Source organism: Podarcis melisellensis (genome assembly GCF_964234715.1).
Source record: "Podarcis melisellensis genome assembly, chromosome: 3".
NCBI classification, from domain to species: domain Eukaryota; kingdom Metazoa; phylum Chordata; class Lepidosauria; order Squamata; family Lacertidae; genus Podarcis; species Podarcis melisellensis.
This window is the reverse complement of record NC_138530.1, coordinates 79,770,206-79,795,485: the sequence shown is the minus strand read 5'-3', so window position 1 is coordinate 79,795,485 and position 25,280 is coordinate 79,770,206. Positions and strand designations below refer to the sequence as shown.

Sequence of the window (25,280 nt, the reverse complement as noted above, 5' to 3'; positions counted from 1 at the left end):
CTAATTTCCTTTAAAGACGTAGAGTAAGGCACAGTTGCCAAACCTGCTTTTGCAGGGGAAGGAGGGAACTAACGGTAAAGTAGTAAATATTTATGCAATTTGAATGTGTTCTAACTTCTAGCAGAGGACAGACCCGATCAACACGTGGCATAGGAGGGGCCTCCTCCGCACCCCCCTTCGTTCAAATCCAAGGCAGTTCACGGCGCAGGAGGAACGTGGGGCAGCAGTACTGATCAGTTGACACCACAGGAAGCGCTGCCGTGGACTTCAGTGCAAGGTGAGCTCCACTCCGCTTACGAGGTCTTCTGGAGGGGGTCTCCAATCATACCCTCCAGATGAAATGAGCCATACCGTCCAGTCTTCCTGTCTGCGGCGGCATTCGGTGGAAAGTGCTGCCCCCTAGCGCCCGCCGGCTGCAACTGGCCCAGACTTTCCAGGGCAGAGTTTTCCCTGGCCATATAAAACAGCCCAAGGCGGAGGAATCCGCGGAGCGAGGAGCGTCTTCTCCGTCCTCCTCCTGCGACCCCGCACCTGCCTCGCCGGCTCCTCCTTACTCCGCCTCCCGTTCCTTCTCCGTCGGCTGATCCCGCGCCAGGTTTTCACTCTCGCCTCGCAGCGCCCCTCTCTCCCTGTCTCTCTTCTCCCCATCCAAAGCGGATTTCGAAAGGCTGCCCGCAACAGGCGGAGGCGGGCTCCGCGCCCTGGACGGGTCCGGGAGGCGGCGGCGGCACATGGGGATGTGAGAGAGGGCGATGGCGAGGAGGAGGTGACTTTCCAGCTGCGCTCTGGATCCTGGGTCCTGTCGCCACCCGGAGCGCCCAGAGTGCCAAAGGCGGACTTCCCAAGGTGAGTGGCATAAGCCGAGGGCGAGGGAGGAGGAGGAGATTTGGGGAGGGGTCCTCAAAGGCGCTAGTCCTCAAGGCGCTCTCACCCGGAGTCCGTCCCAAGCAAGCAAATGGGGGGTGGGGAGGAAGCATGCATAGGATCGGGTTGCGGGAGCTATGAGCTAAGCCACCGGCTCGCGGTTCAAATCCAATCCCAGCCCCTCTTCTTTCTGCAATATAGTGTTCAAAGATGGGGGGGGCGAAGTGCTTTGGACCCCGTACACACTGGCTGTCCAGAACGTGTGCCTCATCCTGTCATACAAGTTCCCGACCCAATCGATGGATTTCTGACTTTGGCCGAGGTTTCCCGTCCTCCAAGATCCGTTGCTTCCCCTGACTTGGAGCATGTGCAGATATTTTTATTTTTATTTGGCCCTTGGCTCTCATGTGTGCATGAGGGCTGGGGGAACCTGTCTTGCTGGACTCCACATGTTGCCGGGCTCCAGTTCCCATCATTCCTGACCATTGGCCAGTCCACCATCCTCTGCCGGGCCAAGGGCTCCGCAGCTGGTGGCTGCAATTCAGAAAAGCGACCTTTCTAAAGCAGGAAAGGGGAAGAGCCCGTGGAAGTGGAGGAAACGGTTCTGCAGAAGCAGGCAGGCAGGGCAGCCGAATTCTGGCTCTCAGCAATAGGGGAAGCTTCCTAAGTGGTTTGACCATGGGCCAGGCTGCGTTGGAAGGTGGTAGGAATCCCTTCAGTATTGTATTTGTTTATTTATGTGAAATTGCTATCCCGCCCTTCCTCCCAAAGGTATTTAAAGAGGGGCTAGAAAACTAGCTCTCAGAGATGCTGCGGGCGGCTGCATCCTGCATTGCAGGTGAGCCCTGGGGCTGGGCTGGATGGCCTCCCAAAGTCTCCTCCAGCTCCATGATTCACTGAGTTAGTGTGGCCATTAAAGGAAGGACTTGGGCTCCCATGCAGTGAAATGAGCAAGAGCACCTCCAAACCCAGCAGGGCTGGCATATTACTGTACCACAGCTTTGAAGTCAGTGTAGTTATGCATAATTACTTTGGAAAGAGGATTGGGCAGGAGGGTTCAAAGACCTTTAAGTCCAGAGTTTAAGATGACCTAAATGTACCACTTCACTGTCATGGTTGTTGTCGTCGTTAAATTCTGTGATTGGGGATTGTGTTCGCTGTATGTAAAAGCGAAACGTCATTCAATGTAGACGGGGATTTATTATCTTTCTGGCCAAAAGGAAGCTGAACATAATACAAATCGGGGGAAGGGGTGGGGGTGGGGGTGGGGGATAGGCTCCTCTGTGTTCTCACAGCTGAGTCACTAGGCCAGGAAGCAATCAAAAGCAATATCTTCTCAATTTCAGCCAGCAATGCTACAAAGTGCCTAGTCGAGAGTGGAGCATCCGTCACCTCCTTAGATAATGCCAGAAGAGAGTTAGGCCACCTTGGAGGAGCCAGTGGGACTTCTTCAAAGTTTCTTTCACCTATTGATGAAGGAGGGGGCAGTTTATAGATTACATTGAAGCACCACCACTGGTCTCTTCCCAACTTCTGTTGTTCTTTCAAATATCTCCTTGGACATGACTTGCTTTGTGTACAAATCAATCAGCATCACTGTTTGCGTATAGCACCTCCCTCGTCCTATTCTGCAGTGGTCCGTCTAACTAGGAAGGCAAACTGTACCTGCAGGAAGTCCCACTGGAATCTAAGGAAATGCCTTGGGACTGTGAGGTGTGAATATCAGATTTTCCCTAGTTAAGTGGTAAAGCATCTCATTGTGTGCAGAAGGTCCTGGGTTCAAGCCGAAGTAGAACTGGGAGTTCTCCATTCTGAAATCCTGGAAAGTTGCTATCAGTCAGTGAAAACAGTACTGAGCGGGATAGACCCATGTGTAGGGCAGTGTTCCTATGTTCCTTTGGGAGAACCAATGTGGTGTAGCGGTTAACAGATAGGATGTGGGATACCAGGGTTCAGAAAATCCCTACACAAACCTCTGATAAATCACTGGGAATGTATTTATTTTATATATGTTTCTGTTGATACCCCACTTTGCTCCAAGAAGCCCAAATAAGTGTGTGTACTGTCTTCTTCACAACAACCCTGCAAGGTTGGCTGGTCTTCGAAAGAATGACTGGCCCAGTGGTCAGTTAGTGAGCTTCATGACTGAAGGGGGGGACTTCCCCAAGAGCACCCCAAGCCCTTGTTTGATACTCTAACCACACTCGCTTATGTGAATTCACCTTATTCCAGCAACATGTGTAACTGCTGCAGATTGAAAAGTGCAGATAGATGTAGATCTATATTCAGATGTTCATGCAGGCCCTGTCCAGAGGTGTCTTTTCTGAAGAAGATTAAGATACAGCTCCCCTTATAGTTCCACTCATTATTGCAGGTGGCAACAACTGGTTTGGGGCCAAGGATTGAGCAAGGTAGCATTCAGGATTTCTTACAGGTTGGCAAAGTGAAGCATATCATTGAATTTAGGTTGATTTCTAACTTTGTCAGTATGAAGCATGCATTTGGAAATGTTCCTATATCATACCACAAAAAGGCCGCCAGGAAACCGTCCCCTGTGAATGTGCAGTATTTCTTAAGGGCATGCTAGCCCACCATTCCTGGCCAACAGATGCTGGTAGTTTGGTTTCCCATGGACAGAACATGAAAGTCTGACTGTCGTCGCCACTAGGGACTAAGCTGTCATCAAGAACATTCAGACACTCCTCAGCTTCTCCAAGGAGCACTTCTGCAGTGTGGGTGTTGGCAGGGTTCCAGCCTTAGCCAAGCGAGGCAGCAGGCAGGCATTCAGCTTTAAGGTTATGGATGCTGAGAAGGTGGTTCTAGTGTTTTGCAGATGCTAGTTCCATTCATTGCACTGCAGAGCTGCATGGGGTGGAGGAAGAAGCCACTCTTTTCAGCCCAAACTTCACCTTAATTAGTGGAGACGCCAGAATCTTGCCTAGTCTGCTGATGCTACATAACTAAGGCTGCAATCCTAATCTCAATTACCTGGGTACAGGCCCCTACTGAGCACAGTGGGACTTACTTATGAGTAGACATGTTTAGGACTGTGCTGTTACTCTGTAAGTTAATATATATAGAGAGAGAGAGATGTGTGTGTGCGTGCATGAGTGCCAGCTAAAGGTAACATTTCCTATTTCTGATCACAAAGACTTCTAGTCTATAAAACCTTCTGCCACATGTTAATCTTCAGTGTCCTGCAGTCTGTATAGGCAGAGGCATGACATATAAATAAGAGACTCTGGGTAAAAATTATGCCAATGATGGCAGCTGCAGAATTAGTGAGCAGACACAAAGTTTTTTTAAAAAAATATAAATGTCTTCTAAACATAAAATATCCTAAGAAGCCTCTCTGCTGGAGAATATGAAGATATTTTTAAACCATCAGCTGTGCAATGGGTTCTAATTTATTTACCACCAGCAGCAGCAGCGCTTTTAAAAATCATTTTATCACTGGCAGCTACATACCTCGCTCTTCTTTCATCCACACGGTGTAATACCGTATTTTTCGCTCTATAAGACGCACCAGACCACAAGACGCACCTAGTTTTTGGAGGAGGAAAACAAGGGAAAAAAATATTCTGAATCTCAAAAGCCAGAACAGCAAGAGGGATCGCTGCACAGTGAAAGCAGCAATCCCTCTTGCTGTTCTGGCTTCTGTGATAGCTGCACAGCCTGCATTTGCTCCATAAGATACACACACATTTCCGCTTACTTTTTAGGAGGGAAAAGGTGAGTCTTATAGAGCAAAAAATACGGTAACTTCCAGAGTAAGCTGCCTGCATTTCCATCTGTTTCATTTTCCTTGGGTGGGGGAGCTTCGTAATATGCGTTCAGCTCTCCCTGAAGATGTCAAGGCAAAGTAAACTTATAGCTTTTAAACTAGAGGAGAACCTGAGGTGTGATTCCTCCCACTTTTAAAACGACCTATTTTCATCAAGTAAGGTCCGTATAGTTAAAGCTATGGTTTTCCCAGTAGTGATGTACAGAAGTGAGAGCTGGACCATAAAGAAGGCAGATCGCAGAAGAATTGATGCTTTTGAATTATGGTGCTGGAGGAGACTCTTGAGAGTCCCATGGACTGCAATAAGATCAAACCTATCCATTCTTAAGGAAATCAGCCCTGAGTGCTCACTGGAAGGACAGATCCTGAAGCTGAGACTCCAGTACTTTGGCCACCTCATGAGAAGAGAAGACTCCCTGGAAAAGACCCTGGTGTTGGGAAACATGGAGGGCACAAGGAGAAGGGGACGACGACAGAGGACGAGATGGTTGGATAGTGTTCTTGAAGCTACCAGCTTTGACCAAACTGTGGGAGGCAGTGGAAGACAGGAGTGCCTGGCATGCTCTGGTCCATGGGGTCACGAAGAGTCGGACACGACTAAATGACTAAACAACAACAACAATTTTCATCAAGTAAAGCCCATCAGTTTAGTCTCAGTAAATATGATTTCTTCAGCATCATAAGATATTCTGCATTCGTCTCAACGAGCATGTGGAATTATCCTGCCACTTTAAAAGTTCCCCAGTGGTAAATTCTTCTTGCAGGCGCTTCCAAGTACTACTTTCACCATCCCACATGTTACAGATGTAGTTGTTTTGTGCCTATTCATTTCTCAAAGTCTTCTACCTTTCACACTGAGTGTTGCATTAGCTTCGTAGAGGTTTCTTTTGTCCTCGAAAAAATAATGTAAGCACTTATAAAACAGCTCCTTGGAAAACAACTACAGTTTTTCGTAGACAAAGAGCAGAATACTAAGCACCGAGGAAAATCCGAAATGCTCTTGCTGCATCTTAATATTCTATATCTTCCATACCCTCCAACATTTCTCTGATGAAAATAGGGATGTCCTAAGGAAAAGCAGGACATTCCATTCCAGGGTCAAATCAGAAACTGGGATGGCTTCTGTAAATCCGGGATTGTCCCTGGAAAATAGGGACACGTGGAGGGTCTGGTGGTTCAATATACATTGAAACAGTGTAAAAAATAACTATATATCTTTTAGTTCAGGAAATAAGGTCCAAGAAGTCTCAGTTCTGCACACAAACCAAATAAGTAATTGCCAAGCTACCCATGCAGCTAGCACGATTTTATTTTTTTTAAGTAAGCTGCAAGCGTAGGAACGCAAACAGGATTTGGTCCCTGATAGCGTTGCCACCATTGTTCTGTACAAGACAGTGCGGGGGCTGCTGGGAGGCGATTTTTTTTTCATCTGGTGCTGAAGTAACTTCAAAGCAATCCATTACAATCTATTGCAGCCGAACAGAATGGCCCCTCTAGAATTTGTCATGCATGCACATGCATATACATGAATTTGTAAATCTGTCCATGCTTGGTTATCCAGATCTTAAATGCATGACCTTTCACACACCTTTTCAAACACATGCATTTGGAGAGGATGCCTACCATATTTTTTGCTCTATAAGACTCACTTTTTCCCTCCTAAAAAGTAAGGGGAAATGTGTGTGCGTCTTATGGAGTGAATGCAGGCTGCGCAGCTATCCCAGAAGCCAGAACAGCAAGAGGGATCGCTGCTTTCGCTGCACAGCGATCCCTCTTGCTGTTCTGGCTTCTGGGATTCAGAATATTTTTTTTCTTGTTTTCCTCCTCCAAAAACTAGGTGCGTCTTGTAGAGCGAAAAATACGGTAATTTAGCAGAGAGAGGGCGGGAGAGAGGGAGGGAGGAAGATGGAGAGAGAGAATACCTTAAATACAGGACAAAACTGTTTCTGTTAATGATATAGCATTCTACATTGAAATAAGGACATCCTGTATTATACAGGACAGGTGACTTTAACTTTCCCCCTTGCTGCGACCCCAGTTTAGGTTTGTCGTCTCGTGTTTTCTATTTGACACATACTATTTGACCATAAGTTGGTATGGCTCATGATTCTAGCATCTTTACTCGGATTATTCACTACTTTTATAATACTTCAATACTATTATTCAATACTATTGTAATACTTCTGTCCCACTTTTGAGTATTCAAAAGTGAAATCTCGACTTGGGGCAGTTTACAAAAGTAAAGTGCATTATTGTATTAGTTGTATTAGTTGGTGGTTTTAATACTTAAGTCATTAAATGTAGCCTTTGTTAACAGCAGTGGCACAACAAATATTAATTAGTTTGTTTAAATGAATAATTATAAACCACTGAGTCATTTTGTATAAAAAAGGCTATGTACAAAAAAGTAATTAAAATATCATAAAGCCATAAAATACAGATTAAATGACTGCCAGGGGCATGTCCACACTTGTCCCATGCCTAGAAAGTACAGATCTGAGCAGTTTCCTGCTTGTTCTGCACTCTCCATCCACAGGTCCAAGCAGTTCTGTCTTTGTCCCACCTCTTTCCCTTGGAAAACCTGCTCTTTAGCGATAAATTGGCAATCTGTGTAAAACCCAATTGTTGTTTGATCCGATTCAGTGCTAAAAATCTGGTTTCCCCAGGGGAAAGCAGTGGGGGCAAACCGAGGTGTCAATAAGCCCTGTTTCAAACTAATTCTCTAAACCTGCTTGGTAAAACAAGAATAAGCCCAAGACATGGTGAGCTCACAGAACTGGCAGAAGCAACCATGGTGGTGGTTTCTTGAGCGATGCAAGGTTATTCTAAGGCTGCAGGACCAGAGAAGAGCAAGGTCACCTTCCTACAGGACCTGTTACTATTCTGCAGCATGAAGGGTGGTTTGCGGCTGCTTTTTCTTTGAAATAGACACATTAATTGACTGATTAAGCAAGAGATCCACATGTCTGTCATGGATGCTTTAGCTGAGATTCCTGCATTGCAGGAGGGTTGGACTAGATGAACCTTGGATCCCTTCCAATTCTATGATTCTATGTAAAGAGTTGGGGGGGTCCATTCATCTGAAATCATTAGATCTTCACTGAACTCCTGTGACACAAAAGGCATCATCACTCGTAGGAGAACACTGAACTTCAGTGGGAATGTGAGCTACTATTGCCTTGGCAACCTGAAGGCTTTCAAGAGATTATAAATCAACATGACAACAGTTGTATCTTAATAGCATGACAGTGAAGGTTTTATAATAATTAAATCCAATTTTGTTTTCTTGGATGGAAAATGGCTCATTTGGTGGGTGGGGGGTGGATGTTGTCAACCTAGGCACTACAGATCCTCCTGGTGTCCCTATTTTCCAGTGACGGTCCCAGATTTGGGGGGACCAGTCTAGCTTCTCTAGGGAGGGAGTTCTGAAGTCTGGGGGCAGCCACTGAAAAGGCCCTCTCCCACATCCCTATGAAGCATGCCTGTGAGGGTGGTGGAACCAAGAGAAGGGCCTCCTCTGAAGATTTCAGAATCTGGGCAGTTCATATGAGGGAATATGATCTTTCAGAGAGCTCAGACATAAGCTAAGTAGAGCTTTATAGGTCATAACCAGCACTTTGAATTGTGTCCAGAAACAGACTGGTGGCCCATGGAACTGTTGAAGCAAGGGAGTTGTAGACTTTCTTCCTTGCTTGATTGGCAGCGCCTGCAAACCCTCTTTTGGTCTGCCCACATCTTTACCTGCTCCACACCTGACTTCAGGTGTGGGGCAGGTGAGCCTGGCTTGTCCAGAACAGCCTCACAGGCCAAATGGGAAAGGCAGGTAGATCAAATTAGGCTCAGAGACTGAAGATTCCCTTGCACTACTATATAAGAAGGGCCAAGATCTCCAGGTAGGGCTGAGGGAGATTTTGTGTCTCATACCTGGAGAACTGTTGCCAATCAGTTTAGACGGCACTGAAGTAGTTGAATTGTTGGTCTTACTTGGTACAGTGGTACCTCGGGTTACATCCGCTTCAGGTTACAGACTCCGCTAACCCAGAAATAGTACCCCGGGTTAAGAACTTTGCTTCAGGATGAGAACAGAAATCGTGCTCCGGCAGCGCAGTGGCAGCAGGAGGCCCCATTAACTAAAGTGGTGCTTCAGGTTAAGAACAGTTTCAGGTTAAGAATGGACCTCCGGAACGAATTAAGTACTTAAGCCGAGGTACCACTGTATAAAGTAGCTGCCTAAGTGCAAGGTCCAACAGGCTTGTATATCATAGCCATTTTAGTAGTCTTTGTTCCACAATTTTAACAAGTCCAAGATAACATCAATGATGTTCCCAGGAGCAGCTCTAGCTACAAGCATCCTTTAGGCATCAGAAACAGAGAGGAGTGAGCTACCTGATAGCCCCAACCTTTCATACAGATATTGTTTGCATTTGGCAAATAGTGCCCACCAGAAATGCAGATTTGAATAAAATATTGGGATGCAGGCAAGCCCGCACCACATAACCAATCACATGGTGCGGTACATGCACGCCATTTGAATGACAATGCCCATCAATTTGGGGGGGAGGGTAGCCCCCTCAAATATTATATTGGAGGGCCCAAATGGACCTCACCCCCTAGGAGTTGGCTCCTGTGAGGTCCACTGCCCTGAAGACATGAGCCAGTGGATTACTGGCAAGTCCTCATAAAAGGTGCAAGACAAAAGGCTTACAAGAAGCTGTTTAGATAAACTTTGCTAATTTGAGATTTCTGCTCTGCCTGCTAATTATTGTAATGGCTGCAGGAGGGATACCAATTACCACCTCTGCAGGCTACTTTGGCAGAAAATGGGGACATTTCTTCAGAGTGGTTCCCTGACGTGTAAGAGGTGGTACCACAATTAACTAGCAGGATATAAGGGGTGAAGGCAGAGGAAGCTTTGACTGTTTAGTGACAGACGCCGACTCACAAAGGAAACGAAACAGATATATATACAGACTGCTAGGATCCAACCATGTTGGCAGTGCGGCCAGCTCCTACTTTGGAATTTGAATCCTAGAGAAAATGGAAGGTAGCCAAGTCAAAGGAATTATGGCAATCATATCTCATGAATGTCCTAGTTTGTGAAAAGCCTTCGGATCAAGGAGCAGGCTCACTGACTTAGTGCTATGTTACATGCATCCCTTGGTATAATTGTCAGGGCTCAAGCCCTTCTAGCTATGCAAAGAATTCAGAACCATTGAAATATGCTTTTTAACCCCTTTACCTCTTTACTTCAACTAACCCTTTCTCTCTTGCTGCTTTCTGCCTTACTATCGTTACTCTCTTATATTTCTTTTCCCTTTCCTATGCTATAAGCTGGTGTTTGAAAGCAGTGGAATACCCAAGGTGTTTTGACCATTAGATTTTGCTTGGAGACAGAGGGTCTTCTTCTGGTCTACCAAAATCAAATCGCTGGCTGGCAGAGGCTGGAAGTTGATGGGGTCTCACTTCCACAGCCCCAGTGTTTGTGCCACTCAGGGCAGACGTTGAGGGAGGCAGAGGAAAATATCCATTCATTGTGCGGGCTCTCAGGTTGGTGCAGCAAAGAAGCCCAGATCAGATCCATTGGATGACAGTGTTTACACTGCCTTCCTGACACACACACACTCAACATCCCATTTCTGGGTTTCCCACTGGTTGCTGTAAGGGGGAACCTCACTGGATGCAACCACTACCTGCCTCCCATTTGGGCAGGTGCAATGAGGTGCTTGTCACTGGTGGGACTTCAATGCCACCAGCAGCGTGCCCTGATGGTGGAGTCTGGCAGAACCACCCCATCCAAACCCACTGCAGCGTGATGGATCAGGAGTTCAGATTGCTCTGCCCTGGTACTTTGGTTTAGTGATTCAGTTTATTTATTTATTTATTTAAAGCATTAAAAACAGGAACATGGAGAACCATCTTTTATTCCTTCCCTCCCCCATTTCTCATCCAGTCCCCCAAAGCTTCACGTTATTAATGTCTACAGTGTGGAAATTACTTTTCCCCCTCAGCCATGGTTCCACACAAAATAACTGGGGGCAATTCTCATCCAAATCATTTTCTTTTGGCTACCCAGGTGTAGCCAGTACAATGATCTCCAGATGTTGTTGGATTACAACTCCATCCAGCATGGCAAATGGTCAAGGATAACGGGAATTATAGCCTACAGTGATGGAAATTATAGTCCACATCGGCTACCATTTCGCTTAAAATTCAACACTGAAGGCCACTCAGCACGCTTCAATTTGACTGTCTAAACAGAAGATTTAAGTGTCAGCTGTCACGATACTTTCCTCCTGTGGAATGTTTCTTCCCCTTCTTCTCCTTGCTAAATCACACGCAGAGAGAAAGGGGCTGACATTTAGTAACTTGAGCTTATTATTAGGAATCTCCAGCTGCTGAAATCTGTGTGAAACATCATCCAGAGTCTGACAACCTGAAATACAAAAAGCCTCAAGGCAACAAGACAATTTTCTTTACTTTGTCACATCACTATGAGGAAATGATGGCATTAATGTAACCTTTTTCAAGGCAGCAATATTATTGAAGAAGTATATAACTGAGGCGAGCACTGGTGTTAAAAAGAAGGTCTCAGGGGCAAGAACTTTTCATTCAAGGAAGAAGAGATATTCATTTGTTCATCCATTCACCGTCTGAACAATTCCACCACTCACAATGTTAGCCTTAGCTGCCTTTAAGCATTTCTCTTGTTCTGGCATTGCTTTTTTTTTTAAGAGCTGGATTACACAATATGTTGTGGATACTCTGTGACACAAAGGTGAAGTTTTAATTCTCAGGAGAACTAATTACTTTAACTCATGCAATTGATAATTTTTCTATATTTCACTGAAAGAAGTCTTCCCAACTGCGTATCTCCTTAATATTAGTTGAAATTCAGGGGCTATTACTGAGGGCTAGAATCCATGTCTAGCATGGAGCCAAAGGAGGGAAGAACAAACTCGGGCTCCAAATTGTTAGGGTTATATTCTTATAATAACCAGCTGGGATGGGAACAGGCTGCTCACAGATCAGAAACAGGCCCTGGGAGTTCCTGAGAAATAGCTTGGTGTCCTGACATTTCCTGGAAGTGGCTTCAACATAGCCAGAGCTTATTGACCTTACAGAGTGGGGCCTCAGCCTTCTAAGGCCTGTTTGGAATCTGTTGGTTTCTTGTCACTTGTGTTAGTTGGGGTCTAGTTCAGGCTTCCTCAACCTCGGCCCTCCAGATGATTTTGGCCTACAACTCCCATGACCCCTAGCTAGCAGGACCAGTTGTCAGGGATTATGGGAATTGTAATCTCAAAACATCTGGAGGGCCAAGGTTGAGGAAGCCTGGTCTAGTTGATACTATCAAGGCCAGAGCAGATAGTATGGGTCTGAAAGAGTCAGTCGGGGTAAGGAGGGCTCACCAGTTGTTGAAAGCAGCAGTGACTTGAGATGGTGATTTCTCAGGAGAAACATCTGGCATACATGTGTTAACTCAGGATGCCCTCCAGATGTTGTTCAACTCCCATCATGCTTGACCATTGGCATGCTATCTGGGGCTGTTGGGAGTTGGAGTTCAACAACAGCTGGCCCAGAGGGTCATACTTATTGTGCAATCCTTGAGAATGTGTATTTTGCTGACAATGAAAGAAAACAGGCTTAATAGCTGAAAGTCTGGTCTGCAAATCAGGGGAGTCCTGCTATGAATAGCTTTCCACACTTGGCTGAATTGCGGAAGGCCTCTGAGGCACTAGAGAGGCAAAACACACGCCATGCTGAAGAGCCTGCCTTTTCTTCTGTTTTTCAGTCAGCTAATACAAAGATGGTCTTGTTACAGCATCCCTAGTGAAAGCCCTTTCTAAAGATTTTAAAAAGAAGTTTAATGAAGGTAAGGAAACAATGCAATGCAGGAAGGCAGCACATTCAAATTTTTATATTCATTGAGGAAATAATTGTCCACTGCCAGGAAATGAACAAGAATCCATTTTATAAAACATCTTTAGGCTGCAGTACTATACTCACCTAGGACTAATGTGACAGTAGAGATAGAGAAGGAATTCAGTTCACATTTAAAGGTGAACCTACTTACAGGTAATTCACACTTTATTAAACAATTTGAGTACCAAAATAAAGCCATCATTTGAAGTTCACACCTCTCTGAATTTTTCAATGCAGTCCTCCAGCCAGTGTTGACAGAGATGCATGTATTAAGGGGAAATCTGCATTAAAATGAATATATTCATTAGTATAAAACACAAAAATGCATTATATTAGTGGAAATTGGTTGCAAAAATATGTACGTTAGTCAAAACTGCATGAAAAAAATTGTTTATTACAGAAAATTCACACTAAAATGCCAGCAAATTTTCAAAGTAATGTGGAAACTGAATTTAAGAATGGGAAGCTGAGAGAACCGGAATTGACAGATCCATCTATTTCTATGTCCCATTGTACTTAATGAGGCTTAACATCTAGGTACAGTAGATGGGTAGAGGACTGCATTATACATTGGACAACTTTGAATTCTTACTGTCCGTAATCCTGCAAATAGCTTTTTAAAAATTACAAAACTTAAATTTCACATTAAACTGTACTCTCTGTCCTCACAAACACTAAGATCACTTTTTCCAACTACCCAAAGCTAGCTGAGGTATAGTTTTCCAAACCCACCCACCTTACCAAAATTCCTGGTTGACCCAAACATTATTATATATATGTAAGAAACTGTAACTTTTCCTCCTAGAGGAGTTGCTCCATCCCATTGCCCTTTTCTGAAGTTTTTCCAGCTCTACACTATATATATTTTTGAGGTGAGGGGACCAGAAAGGTACAAAATATTCCAAGTGTGGTTGCATCATCAATTTGTACAACAGCATTTAGATATTAGCAATTTTATTTCCAATTCATTCGTAGCATGGAATTCGCCTTTCTTTCACATGTTGGGTGCCCATACATACCGGGCTGAGGTAAGGTCCTTCTGTCAACAATAGCAGATCCTATAGCAGATCCTATAGCAGAGCAAATGAGACAAGGTGTAGTGATAAGACTGATGTAAGGCCACCTGATATTTTTGACCCATGAATGCAGAATGGTTTGCTAGGCAAAATTGGGGGGGGGGGTCCTTGGGAACTTGGTCATTGACAGAACTCGAGTCTCATTTTAAGGCCAGAGTGTGAGGTTTAGTTTCAAAGCGCATGTTCCTGTGACATTTCACAGTTCCTTGAGAGATGTGATTCACTAGCCCCCACAAGCCCCATGTGCAGCATGTATCCAGCACTAATAAGACAACTTGCTTTTCCTTGGGGCACAGAGTCACTCTTCTAAAAACAACCTACTCTTTGGCCTTCTTTGACTGGCTGCGAAAAGGAACTTGCTCAGTTTCTGCATTCTTGAAGATGACATTTAGCATGTCTAAGAAAATTTCGACTAAAGAAAGAGGGGGCTCATAATATACAGAAGAGGGCTGAAGTGATCTGGCATATCGAGGAACATTATTGGATTCGGGACAGTAGTTGTGAGCACACATGCGCGCGCACACACGGTAGATCTCAGAAGTTCCGGTACTCAGGAAGGTTGGGCTGAGCAGGACACACACATTTTTAACCTGTCCCCCCCCCCCCCGGAACTTGGAGCAGAAGACTTGTGTGTCAAACATTTTTTTAAAAGAAAATAGCTGCGCACACAGATAAACAAATGTATGCCTGTGATGGCCCTTAGGTTTCTGGGAATCGAGGTGGGTTAAGGAGTACTAATTTAGGGATGGGGACAACAGTACACAGGACAGATACCTCCTCTCACGTGCCTCCTATCAGCATGGATGGAAAAAGATTGAGACAGAGTTCAGTGTTTATGTGTGGGTGGACGTGCATGAAAGCACACATGGAAAAACGGGACCTGTGTAACCCATTTGTGCATCAACACTCAGGTGTGTACACAGCCATAGTCCCAGCTTATCCAGTTCTCTTTCTTTTTACTGAAAGAAAACAACAAGCTTCTGATCTTTGAACAGGGCAGGTATAAAAACTTTATAACAGAAGCAGACAGGGGCCTGGATTGTTTGTTTCCTTTTCCTCCCCCCCCCCAAAAAAAAACTGCACCAAGAGGTGTTGGGTTGGGAAGAGTGTTACCTATTTCACACTTATCCCTCCGCCAACATGTTATGACTGTTGGACGTACCTAAATTTTTGCATCAGCCCTATTGTATAGCTTTCACACGTATGCTCAAAAATGCACAAGCAAGCATTAAGAACAACAACAAAGGCAATATTCTGGCCATGTTAAGCACATTATGCCCCACTGGTCTCAATGGTGCTTAATTCTCATTTAATGGACCATAGGTTAAAAATCTGAACCCACTTACCTGGCAGTAAGTCCCATTAATCTCCATGGAACTTGCTTCTGAGTAGGCATGGGTGGAGCAGCACTGGAAAATGTACATCTCTGGGTTTGATAGGCATAAATTAACAAGTTAATAAAATTCCCAGTCCTCCTCACCTAGCCAGTCTCTAAAGATTCCCCCTTTAATGGCCATTTAAGCCATTGTGGACACAGTTAATCTTTCTTCTTCACTTCCTTCATTTTAACTAACACACACACACACACACACACACACACAACTTTTAGCTCAGCCTCCAAAGTGAAGGCTCAGGTAAGTTGATATCTGGGAACTGTATGGTTGACAAAGTGGTAGCTTGGAAGATTAACTGTTTCCAGAAGGACTTATTATTGCAGCAAGTTGCTTTCGGCTGTAAAGACCATGCCCATGATTTATTTGCTTGTTTGCACCATATTAAAAGGATGATTCATAATGTTTAACTTGCTAGAGGTGGTTGTGGCTAAAGGTTGCTGTGCTTTTCAAAAAATTAAGCACTTCTAGGAAAAGTGTCTGTACAGATTGTGCCATCTTACCGACAAGCCTGCTCATTGATCTGTGCTGGCTGTGAGCGGACTTGCAATGAAATTTGCTGTAACAAGAGAAAGTGGAAGAAGAAAAGTATAAATTCTTTATCCCCCCACCCCAATCTCACTGCTTCAGGACTGCTATTCGAACTCAGTTTGAGGCTACAGTTTCTGCTTGTCTTAGTTTTATGCTGTTCTGCCCATCCGTGTCATTTCTCTGAGTACAGTCGTTAATTTCTGAGGAGAGAATTGCCAGTGCTGAAACAATGTTTGGTGGAAGAGGTTGGCTGTAGATATTCTGGGGTGGTCCAAAGATGTCCTCTGGGAAACTTCAGAGGAGGTTTCCTACTGGTTCACATCTTCCAAGGCATTCAAAATAGATTCTGGGCATACAGAGATCCCATCCCCTAGCTTAAGCTCGAGCCATTTAGAGTCTAAATCAAATCCAAAGGAAGGCCATTGCCCCATTCAGTTTGGTGGTGATTAATAGCACAATCCTAGGCATGTTCACTCGGAAGTAAGTCCCAAATTCCATAGGGCTTATTCTCAGGCAAATAGCTTTTAGGTATATATTTATTCATTCCCAAAATTTCTAAGGACTATAGTCTTCCCAAGGTGGGTTACATTAATGCATTAATATATGTATTTTTAAAAAAACGATCCTCAAGGTTTCAAAACTGCCTCTGTAGGGAGACATGCTACAATATTGTGAAAGCAGAGTTGAAAATATCTCAGCTGAGAAGTAAACTTGCTTTCCTTGCAAATATGCAAAAAGTCATCCATGCGTTTTTGTTTGTTTTTTAAATGTTCATACAATTTTGGGGGTGCAACTGCAATCTGAAATTTGAGGTTGTGTAAGGCAGAGCCTACAGTTCAGCTGAGCTTTGTCATTATTTGCCCTCTCTGGTTTGATTACCGAGTTCTGTCTCCCTTTTGCACAGTCAGGACAAATAACGGCTGTTGGAGAGGGTTTTTTGCTTTTTTAACAAGCTTTTTTGGCGGGGAAACAGTCAGTGCAGAAAATGGAAGGGGACGCTTCAGTGGAATGACTAGGAATTAAATGTATGCATCTAGTTCCATGGGAAACAGGGGTGTATGGGTGTTTAGGGCATGTGACAGTGTGGATCTGGGCCTGCCCACTACTGGAACATAGTCTCTGAAAGCTTTCTGCCTGAGTAATGCAGTCCTTGGTTCTCAAAAGTTTCCCAAGCCTGGTCAACACCAATTGTCAGTGCTCTCCACAGTCTCAACCAGAGGTCTTTCCTGTTATATATTGAGGTTCTCACCCTGGCCACTAGGGGTATTGTGTATATAGTTTTCACTCAAGTCCACATCAGTTAATTTAGGCGGGAAACCCCGGGGTGTTGTAGTTACAGTGTTGACAACCGGCTGCCTATAAAAGCAGGCTGGCTGAGCTGTTCAGTTCAGTTCAATTCCAGCTTACTTGGAGAAATCTCTGTGTCGTCTGCTTTGTCAACCCGCTACTTGTTACTTCCCATTGCCTATTTCAAGATCGTTTTAACTGGAAGAACCTTCTCTATGCAATGCATTTGCTTTATCACTGAGGTATGGTCCTCCTGAGAGCTCACAAACAGGGCATAAAAATTATGGCTGCCACCACCACCCGGTCATTTGCCTCAGCACTTACTACACAGAGGTTTGAATGTGGACATTCCATTTAACAATCATAGCTCATAGCTATTGATTGATGTCTTTGTATATCAATATGTCTATTTTTAAGAGTCACTTAAGCTGCTAGGAAGCATAACCACAGTGAATGTTTTTTAATGGTTTCCTGCCACACATCTTATAGTTAGCACTTTGTGAGAGCTGAATTCCTGCTGGGAAGGGAGATAGGAAGAAGACCCCCACCTAACCCTCAATCAGCTGATCAGTGATGTCATACATGACAGTGCCAGGCATTGTTTTGGTAGTGCATACAATAGAAAGTGCAGAATCTCTGCATGTACATTCCACAGCTGCTAATACTGTCTGGGGTATCCTGCCTCCCACCTCCTCCTCCTCAGCTTTTGGGCTGCTCATGCTAATTTTTGCCACATAATTTCACATTCTGATGCAACAAGCAAGGATTCAGTTCACGAATCAAGCTGTCTTGACTTGGTTCTTTTTTGAAATACAGAATAACATGTAAATAAAATCAATACATTTAGAAAGCAGAAGCCAGAAGACCCCTTTTAACAGAAAAGTCATAACCAAGATGTAAATATTGACTAATGAAAAACAGTGTGTGCCTGGGGACCTTGAACTAATTTGGTACGATTAGCTCTAGGTTAATTCAGCTAGCATCATTTCCCTCAAAGCTGAATATGTCAGAAATAAGGATGAAAGGTTTTCTGTGAACGAAAACTCTGTGTGTTTGTGTGCAGTAGAACTCATAGAGCTCTAGATCTGAGTATTTAAATAATTATAATGCTACTGTTTTAATAGCCTCAAGTAACAAGGCAGAAGTTGGTTCCAATTTCTTTATTTTTTACCTCATTTACTGCATACTTCTCATTCAGTTCTTTGATTTTATTCAAAATATGGGTCACCCTGTATAGATTTTATAAGAACAGACAGCAGCAAGATTTTTAATCATGAGATTTAAATAGCGTGGGAGACAGAGCATGGGAAAATTGTTTAGGAAATGTAGGTCAGATTTGAGAAACATAGATGGTATTCACCTAAGTAATAAGTGTAAGTGAAAAGACTTCTGTTTGCACAACAGAACTTCTGTCCTGTCCTCCCCACATTCATGCCTCATGTGATCCTCAAATCTGCTCTAGAGGTTTGGTGGAACCCCCAGAACAGATGTAGGGGCTGCACAGGGGAAGAAGAAGGGTAGAAGTCCCATTGTGGAAGCACACAAGGAGCTACTTAGCACAACCCATAGCCAATTAAAGAACTTGAGAAAATCCACATTAAAAAAGAGTTTGTTACAAGATCAAGTAGTTCAGGACCATGGAGAGCAACCCAAATCAATATCTGAACCAGCCATCCACAATCTGGTGGCCTTCAGGTTTTGGGACTACAACTCCCATCAACCCAGCCCATTGTGGTCAATGGTCGGGGTGATGGGAGTTGTAGTTCAACAACATCTGTAGGGGAGCAATGCAGGAAAGTCCAATTTGAAGAACACAAGAGAAGACCCGTACCTCTTTTTATTTATTTCACAAAACTGTAAAAAAAAAAAAACCTCAAATTGGTTTACAAAGAGTAACTAAACATTATGTTAGCTGTGCCTTCAAATGCATGCTTTTAAAAAAAAAACATTGCCACTGTGGGGACCCGGTCCAGACTAGGAGTTCCTAATGTGGGGTGAGGAGGGTGGCATTCGAGTAAATGAGATTTTTCCCCCCAATGCAGATTGCAGGTGTGGGAATGCAATCCAGTTTGGGATCATAGCAGGGTACAAATGATTAAACCCCATCCGGCCACCCACACTAGACTCCCTGTCTGAATTAGGCCACCGCACTGTCATTTTGTGTTTTAAAAAGTTCCTGAACTTAAAAGTGCAGCTGCATAACTCATGTGATACTTGCTTTCCTCCTAAAAATCCAGAATTACATGTTTAAAGCAAATGCTTAGAAAAGTGGGCACGTAAGTAATATATTCAGTTGTCTATACAAGATCCATATTAGCCTACCAGCTGGAATGGTTCACCTATATCAATTACATAAAACACACAGAGGAATGATGTGTGACCATCAGGCAACCTTCTTTTCCTTTTCCAGATCTCAGTAGTGTTCAATGTGTAAAATATTCAGTGCTGGGAATCTATGCCCTCTGAACTGGAAGCCTTTTCCCATGACCCCAGATATATGTGTTGTTCTAACAACTCATATGTAGACGAAAAGCACTCTGCACCTGTTCAGAGGCACGATCCCATTCTATCAGTGTATATATTCAGAGAAAAAACACAATTAATGACTAATTTGGAAGACTGGGATCCCACCTTTTTAAAAAGATTCCTGCAGCCTATAACTGGTGAGTCACAGAAAATTAAGCAGTGAAGCTGGTTCTGCCTGCTGTTCTTCCTGTGACATATGGCACCATGTGACCAGAATATGTTCCTTAGGACGGGAACTAACCCCTTGGGAGTGTAAATTCCAATCTACTGTTGTAAAATACAAAATAGTAGGGTTCTAGAACATTTGCAGGGAAGAAAGGCGTATTGCTTTTCTTTAGAAAGAACTATTAATTAAAGTACACTACATGTTCCATTTTGTGTTTGACTCCTTAAAATGAACAAAATTCAGCGCTTCCTGGTTTGTGTGTGGGTAGACTACAAGCAACTCTCTGATTTAAGGTCTGACCCTCTGCACATTTCAAACATTCCCACACTTGGTCAAAGGCAATTTATCCTTTTTATTTATAAAATGTGATGTTTCCTAAAGACAGTGCTTCCCTGGGGGAAAAGCAGAACCATTCCAAATGTGCTGAACTTCAATGAATCTCAGAGGCTTCTGTTTTTTTTAACAGGATGCTCCTTGGGGAGTTCTTTGGTTTGCCTCCATTTTGCTTTGAATGCTTGTTGCATGGAACCTTTCTTTGGGGGAATATCTGAATCCACAACCTATAGAAATATTGCCATGTATCAGGACTTGGACGTGCCCTGACCCCAGAGCCTAGGAGTTGTCGGGTGGAAATTCAGTCCATGCACCACTGATATCTAACTCAGGCCAAAGGAAGGCACTGCGGGTCTGCCTGACCATCAATGAAATCTCCTAGCAGCTATAGGCCAGAGCAAGTCAGGTGATGTGTCCTGGCCTCATTGTGCTTTTTGGCCTTCAGGAGCTGCCTGTCTTCGTACCTCCACCCCCTAAGCACAAAGTTGTGCAAAGCCTGATATAATTATTTCCTTCACAGGAAGCATGTTGTTATTAATATAATAATATAGCCGTATTCAAATCTCTAAATGGCTGTCAAATGGAAGATGACGCAGGCTTTTTTTCTCCTGCTCTGAAGAGTAGGGCCCGAACTAACGGCTTCAAATTACAAGAAAGGAAATCCTGACTTAACATCAGGAAGACCTTTCTAACATAAATGAGACTCTCCACAAGCTGGCCTTTCATTTCTCTTGCAGCCCAACAAGTTCCTATATCTCAAGCTATAAAGAAGCTGAAAGTCTAAACATCTTGTTACAAATGATCATCCAAAGTCATGTACAAAGACTAATAGTGAGTGAAAGAATAGTTCTAAAAACATGATTAAAGCTCTAGTGCTTGTTAGTGAACTCTCACAGCAGTCGTCTGCATCCAACAAGGAAAGCAGCAAAGTCGCAGGCAAAAAAAGTACTTATGGCTGTGTGTGTTGCAAAGACTTACTCAGTGGGATGCATGGCACGTTCACAATAATTAGAGCACACCACATAAGCTCTGAAAAACAGGAATGGGCTGTGTACACAAAAATTTATTTTTGAGGTGAAAAATCATTAAAACTTTGCTTGACAGCATCTTATTATAAAGTCTGTATTTTTAGACTGTTCAAAAGATTGACACCTAAATGTGAAAATATGTTATGAAAAGCTAGCATGCATTAGCTTAAGTATGGCTTTTCTGAAACATTTTACCTCTTGAAGACACCACTTGAAGTAAGTCGATTAATTTGCTTGTATTACCACAAATTTTGTGTAGCCGTGAAGAATAAAGTTCATAATAATAATAATAATAATAATAATTTATTATTTGTACCCCGCCCATCTGGCTGGGTTTCCCCAGCCACTCTGGGCGGCTTCCAACAGAAATTCCAGAGTTCAGATTTGACTCTGCTATGAATGTATTAAACATCAGATTTATCTGAGACAGAACTTACTTACAAAAATCTCTAACACAACCTAAAGTTCTTAGGAGAAGCTTCCCATTTTATTTTATTTTATTATTTTTGGAATCCCTATTAAGGGTTTGTCATCATGCGAAGTTTGTTCTGAAGATACGTGAAGCAGTGCCTTTTCTGTTGTGGCACCCCGGTTGTGAAATGTGCTACTTACAGAATTCCACCTGTTTACATCACTCCTTAATTGTAGGTGACTAAGCAATCCTTTCTATTCCTTCTGCAGTGGGTCGCTAAGGAGGTCTTTGGTTGTTTCATAATTTAGTCTGGGTGTTCAATTTGTATCTTGTTTCAAATATTGCATTTTTTTAAAAAGAATCATTTTTTGCTGTTTTGGGTATTCTTTAAAACAAATAAAGAAAAGCCGTCTTTAATACTTTATAAATAAACCAATAAATTTGGAAGATCTGCTATTAAGAAACATCCTTTTATCTTCCAGGAGCAAGCAGCAAACTGGAGGGGAAAGCAAACTGGATCTGAGGGGAAATGTGACATTAGGATTTCGTATTCCAACGCCGAAGTATCCTTAGTGATCTTCCAGAATGGAGGAACTTTAAAGCTTGGCACTGCCAGGACCTAGGAGGCACCGAACAGTTTGTATTGGTCTGAAAAGATGAATCACACCAACTTCACACCAGAAGCCGACGTGGCTGCCCGATCCAAAACTATCACCGAAAACATGCTTATTACCGTGTCTCTGTCCATCATTACAACCTTGACAATGCTGCTGAACTCTTCCGTCATTTCGGCAATCTGCCTGACGAAGAAGCTGCACCAGCCTGCCAACTACTTGATCTGCTCGCTGGCTGTTACGGACCTGCTTGTCGCCGTTTTGGTCATGCCCTTGAGTATCACATACATCGTGATGGAACGGTGGACTTTGGGATACTTCCTGTGCGAGATATGGCTGAGCATAGACATGACCTGTTGCACGTGCTCGATCCTTCACCTTTGCGTCATCGCGCTGGATCGATACTGGGCGATTACAAATGCGATCGAGTACGCCAGGAAGAGGACGGCCAAGAGAGCTGGAGTTATGATTGGCACAGTGTGGACAATATCTACGTGCATCTCCATGCCTCCTTTGTTTTGGAGAAACCACAGCGCCGACACCAATTCCAGCGAGTGTCAGATTCAACACAACCACGTCATCTACACCATTTACTCTACGTTTGGGGCCTTTTATATCCCTTTGACCCTCATATTGATTCTCTATTACAGAATCTACCACGCGGCAAAGAGCCTTTACCAAAAACGAGGGTCGAGCCGGCACCTCAGCAGCAGGAGCACCGACAGCCAAAACTCATTTGCGAGTTGCAAGCTCACGCAGACCTTCTGCGTCTCAGACTTCTCCACATCAGACCCGACCACGGAATTTGATAGGATGCATGCTTCGGTGAGGACCTCCCCCTTTGACAACGACCTGGATTTGGTTGGAGACCGTCAACAGATTTCCAGTGTGAGGGAGCGAAAGGCTGCACGCATCCTGGGCCTCATTTTAGGCGCCTTCATTTTGTCTTGGCTGCCATTTTTTATCAAGGAGCTCGCTGTGGGCCTGCAGCTTAGCACCGTATCGGCGGAAGTGGCTCACTTTCTGACGTGGCTGGGTTATGTGAATTCTCTTATCAATCCTCTCTTGTACACTAGTTTTAATGAAGATTTTAAACTTGCCTTTAAAAAACTCATTAGATGCTGGGAACACTCTTAAAAATGATTATGGACAGCTACCATGTGACTTATTGGCCTTAAATATGAGCTGTGGGGGAGGGAGGGGATATCTGAAACTGGAAACCTGTTTGAGTTTGTTTATTTATTAGCTTCGTTTGGAGGTTTTTTGCTCATAAAAAAGGGCTTTGTTTTGCTTGTCTTTTTAACTTAATTGCTCCTTAGCTTGTAAATCTGTACTGCTGTTTTCTACCTCTCTGTACCATGAGCATATGAGTTTCTATACTATGAGTCTGAAATACATTTAATTACACAGGCCTCTTCCCCCCACACCGCTCTCTTATTTTAAGGCAACACATGCAAAATAAAGAGCCCTGTTCAAAAGTTGTATTGCTGCCACTTCTAATAAATGAATAGCCCTATCCCCCCTCCCAGGCACACTGACACTTCAGAATAGCAGCCGTTATTTACAACAGAGGGCCTAGTACACAGACCCACTCCTCGTTCTTGCTCAAACTAGCCTAGCCTGAATGTGATCTGGTGCCTCTCCCTGTAAACATTGGCTGACATGCCATGGGGGATGGGAATGAACCCACTTCTAAAGCACAGCTGTGCCTATGAGAGAGAATACCTTATAATTTCTTTCAAAAATTATAACTATACAGACAGGCATGCTGTATATGTGGTCATATCCAAAGCAGTCAGCCTCTTCGTGCAAAGACTTTCACCTGTGCAATGGAGCTTCCTGTCAGGACTGGCTCCAGGTTTTGGGGGGCCCTTAGCCCTCCTCTTCCTCTTTGACCCCCCTTTCCCTCTTGGCCCCAACCATGTGACCAAACTTTATACTGGCAGGAGAGAGTTTTAGGACACGATAACTGTACATTGATTAACATTTCCACATGCAGTGCTATTTTTCTAGAAAAAGAGGTGCCAACACTCACCCTGAATGCCTCGCTTGTTCTCTTAGAATGCCAATGGCACCTACCTGAGAGGTACCAGAACTTAGTTCTGGCGAGTTCCAGCAGAAAAAAGCCCTGTCTGCACAGAAATAAATCCCTCTGCATATCAAGGGCCTGAGGAGCAGGTACAAGATTGCAGCCAAAATTGGTTAGTCTTGCAGGTGCTAGGCAGGACTGTTCACAAGAAACCTAAAAAGCTTCTAGAGTATCCCCTCCACCCCAGGCTGTTCACTTCCACATCTTTTTTCAAGAATGTGAAGTAAGGTGAAAGGATATTAGTGGCTTAGGACCTCAAAGACCAGGGTCCAAATCGCCACTCAGTAATGAAGCTGACTGGGTAACCCAGGGCTAGTCAGTGTCTCTCAGCTGAGACCTCACAGGGTTGTTGCGAGAATCCAATAGGGGAAGAGAAGAAGCATGAATGCAACCTTGAGTTCCTTGGAGGAAAGTTGGGGCATCAGTATAATAAGAAGCAAATAAATAAGTCTGTCTCTACCCCGCAGGTCCCAAAAGCCTAATAATGGTCCCACTAAATCCAGTAAGGCCAAAACAAGCTGGGGATAATAATTTAATCCTAGAATTTAAAGAGACACGCCTTTGAAGAGATACACATAATTGGGCGCATAACAAGAAGAAACGAAACAGGTGAGTTCCCCCTGGCCCATGAGGCTCCAAACCAAGCATATTGCCTGCCAGTAAGCCTCATTCAACACAGTGGGAGTTACTTCTAATTCAATATGCATTGGATTATGTAATGATAGGTAGGTTTCACCTTAACAATGTCTTCTATGAAGTAGTGAACGCAGGGAGGAGAAAGAGTTGTTAACCAAGAATGCATGCATGCTTGTTTTCTCCCCAGCAAGTGAACCAACCGCTCTTCAGCTCTCTCCAATGGGTTAGGAGGAATACCTGGAAATGGGGGTTGATGCTGGAGGGCAAAAGTAGCAAAAGGTTGCTAATGGGGAAGAGGTGTAAGGCTGCTCAGATCAGCTTCCAGCTAACAGTCTGGCTCTCAGGTCATGCTGGTTTTCCAGCAGCAGCAGCATTTAGCAGGAATAAGTGCACGGCTTGTGTATGTCCCCCAGTAGCTGGAGGAACCCCTAGAACAGATTTGGGAAGTGTTAGGGCACACACTGAGAGGACATTCCATCATGCTGGCAAAAGTCTAGGGCAACTTTGTTGGATACAACCCATTATTGCTACATAGGGCTGATTTTTTAAATACTTCTATAAATGTATTTTGGGATCATTACTGAATACTTTAAAAATCCCAGTCATGGGAATTATAAAGCAGA

At 43.8% G+C, this 25,280-nt stretch overlaps 1 protein-coding gene across 2 annotated transcripts; it reads left to right on the top strand.

Moving 5' to 3' along the window:
• On the top strand, positions 1 to 25,280 carry HTR1E (5-hydroxytryptamine receptor 1E). Of its 2 annotated transcripts, none has more exons than XM_081905411.1 (2): positions 1 to 846; positions 21,801 to 25,280. In XM_081905411.1, the coding sequence occupies exon 2, from the start codon at positions 21,975 to 21,977 to the stop codon at positions 23,067 to 23,069; it is 1,095 nt and encodes a 364-aa protein (XP_081761537.1). In that variant the 5' UTR covers positions 1 to 846; positions 21,801 to 21,974; the 3' UTR covers positions 23,070 to 25,280. The 2 variants fall into 2 exon arrangements, with proteins under 2 accessions (XP_081761537.1, XP_081761538.1); XM_081905412.1 differs by lacking the exon at positions 1 to 846 and adding an exon at positions 1,459 to 1,564.

Excerpts from the sequence above, each read along its gene's own strand:
- HTR1E (XM_081905411.1), top strand. The coding sequence starts at position 21,975 with ATGAATCACACCAACTTCACACCAGAAGCCGACGTGGCTGCCCGATCC.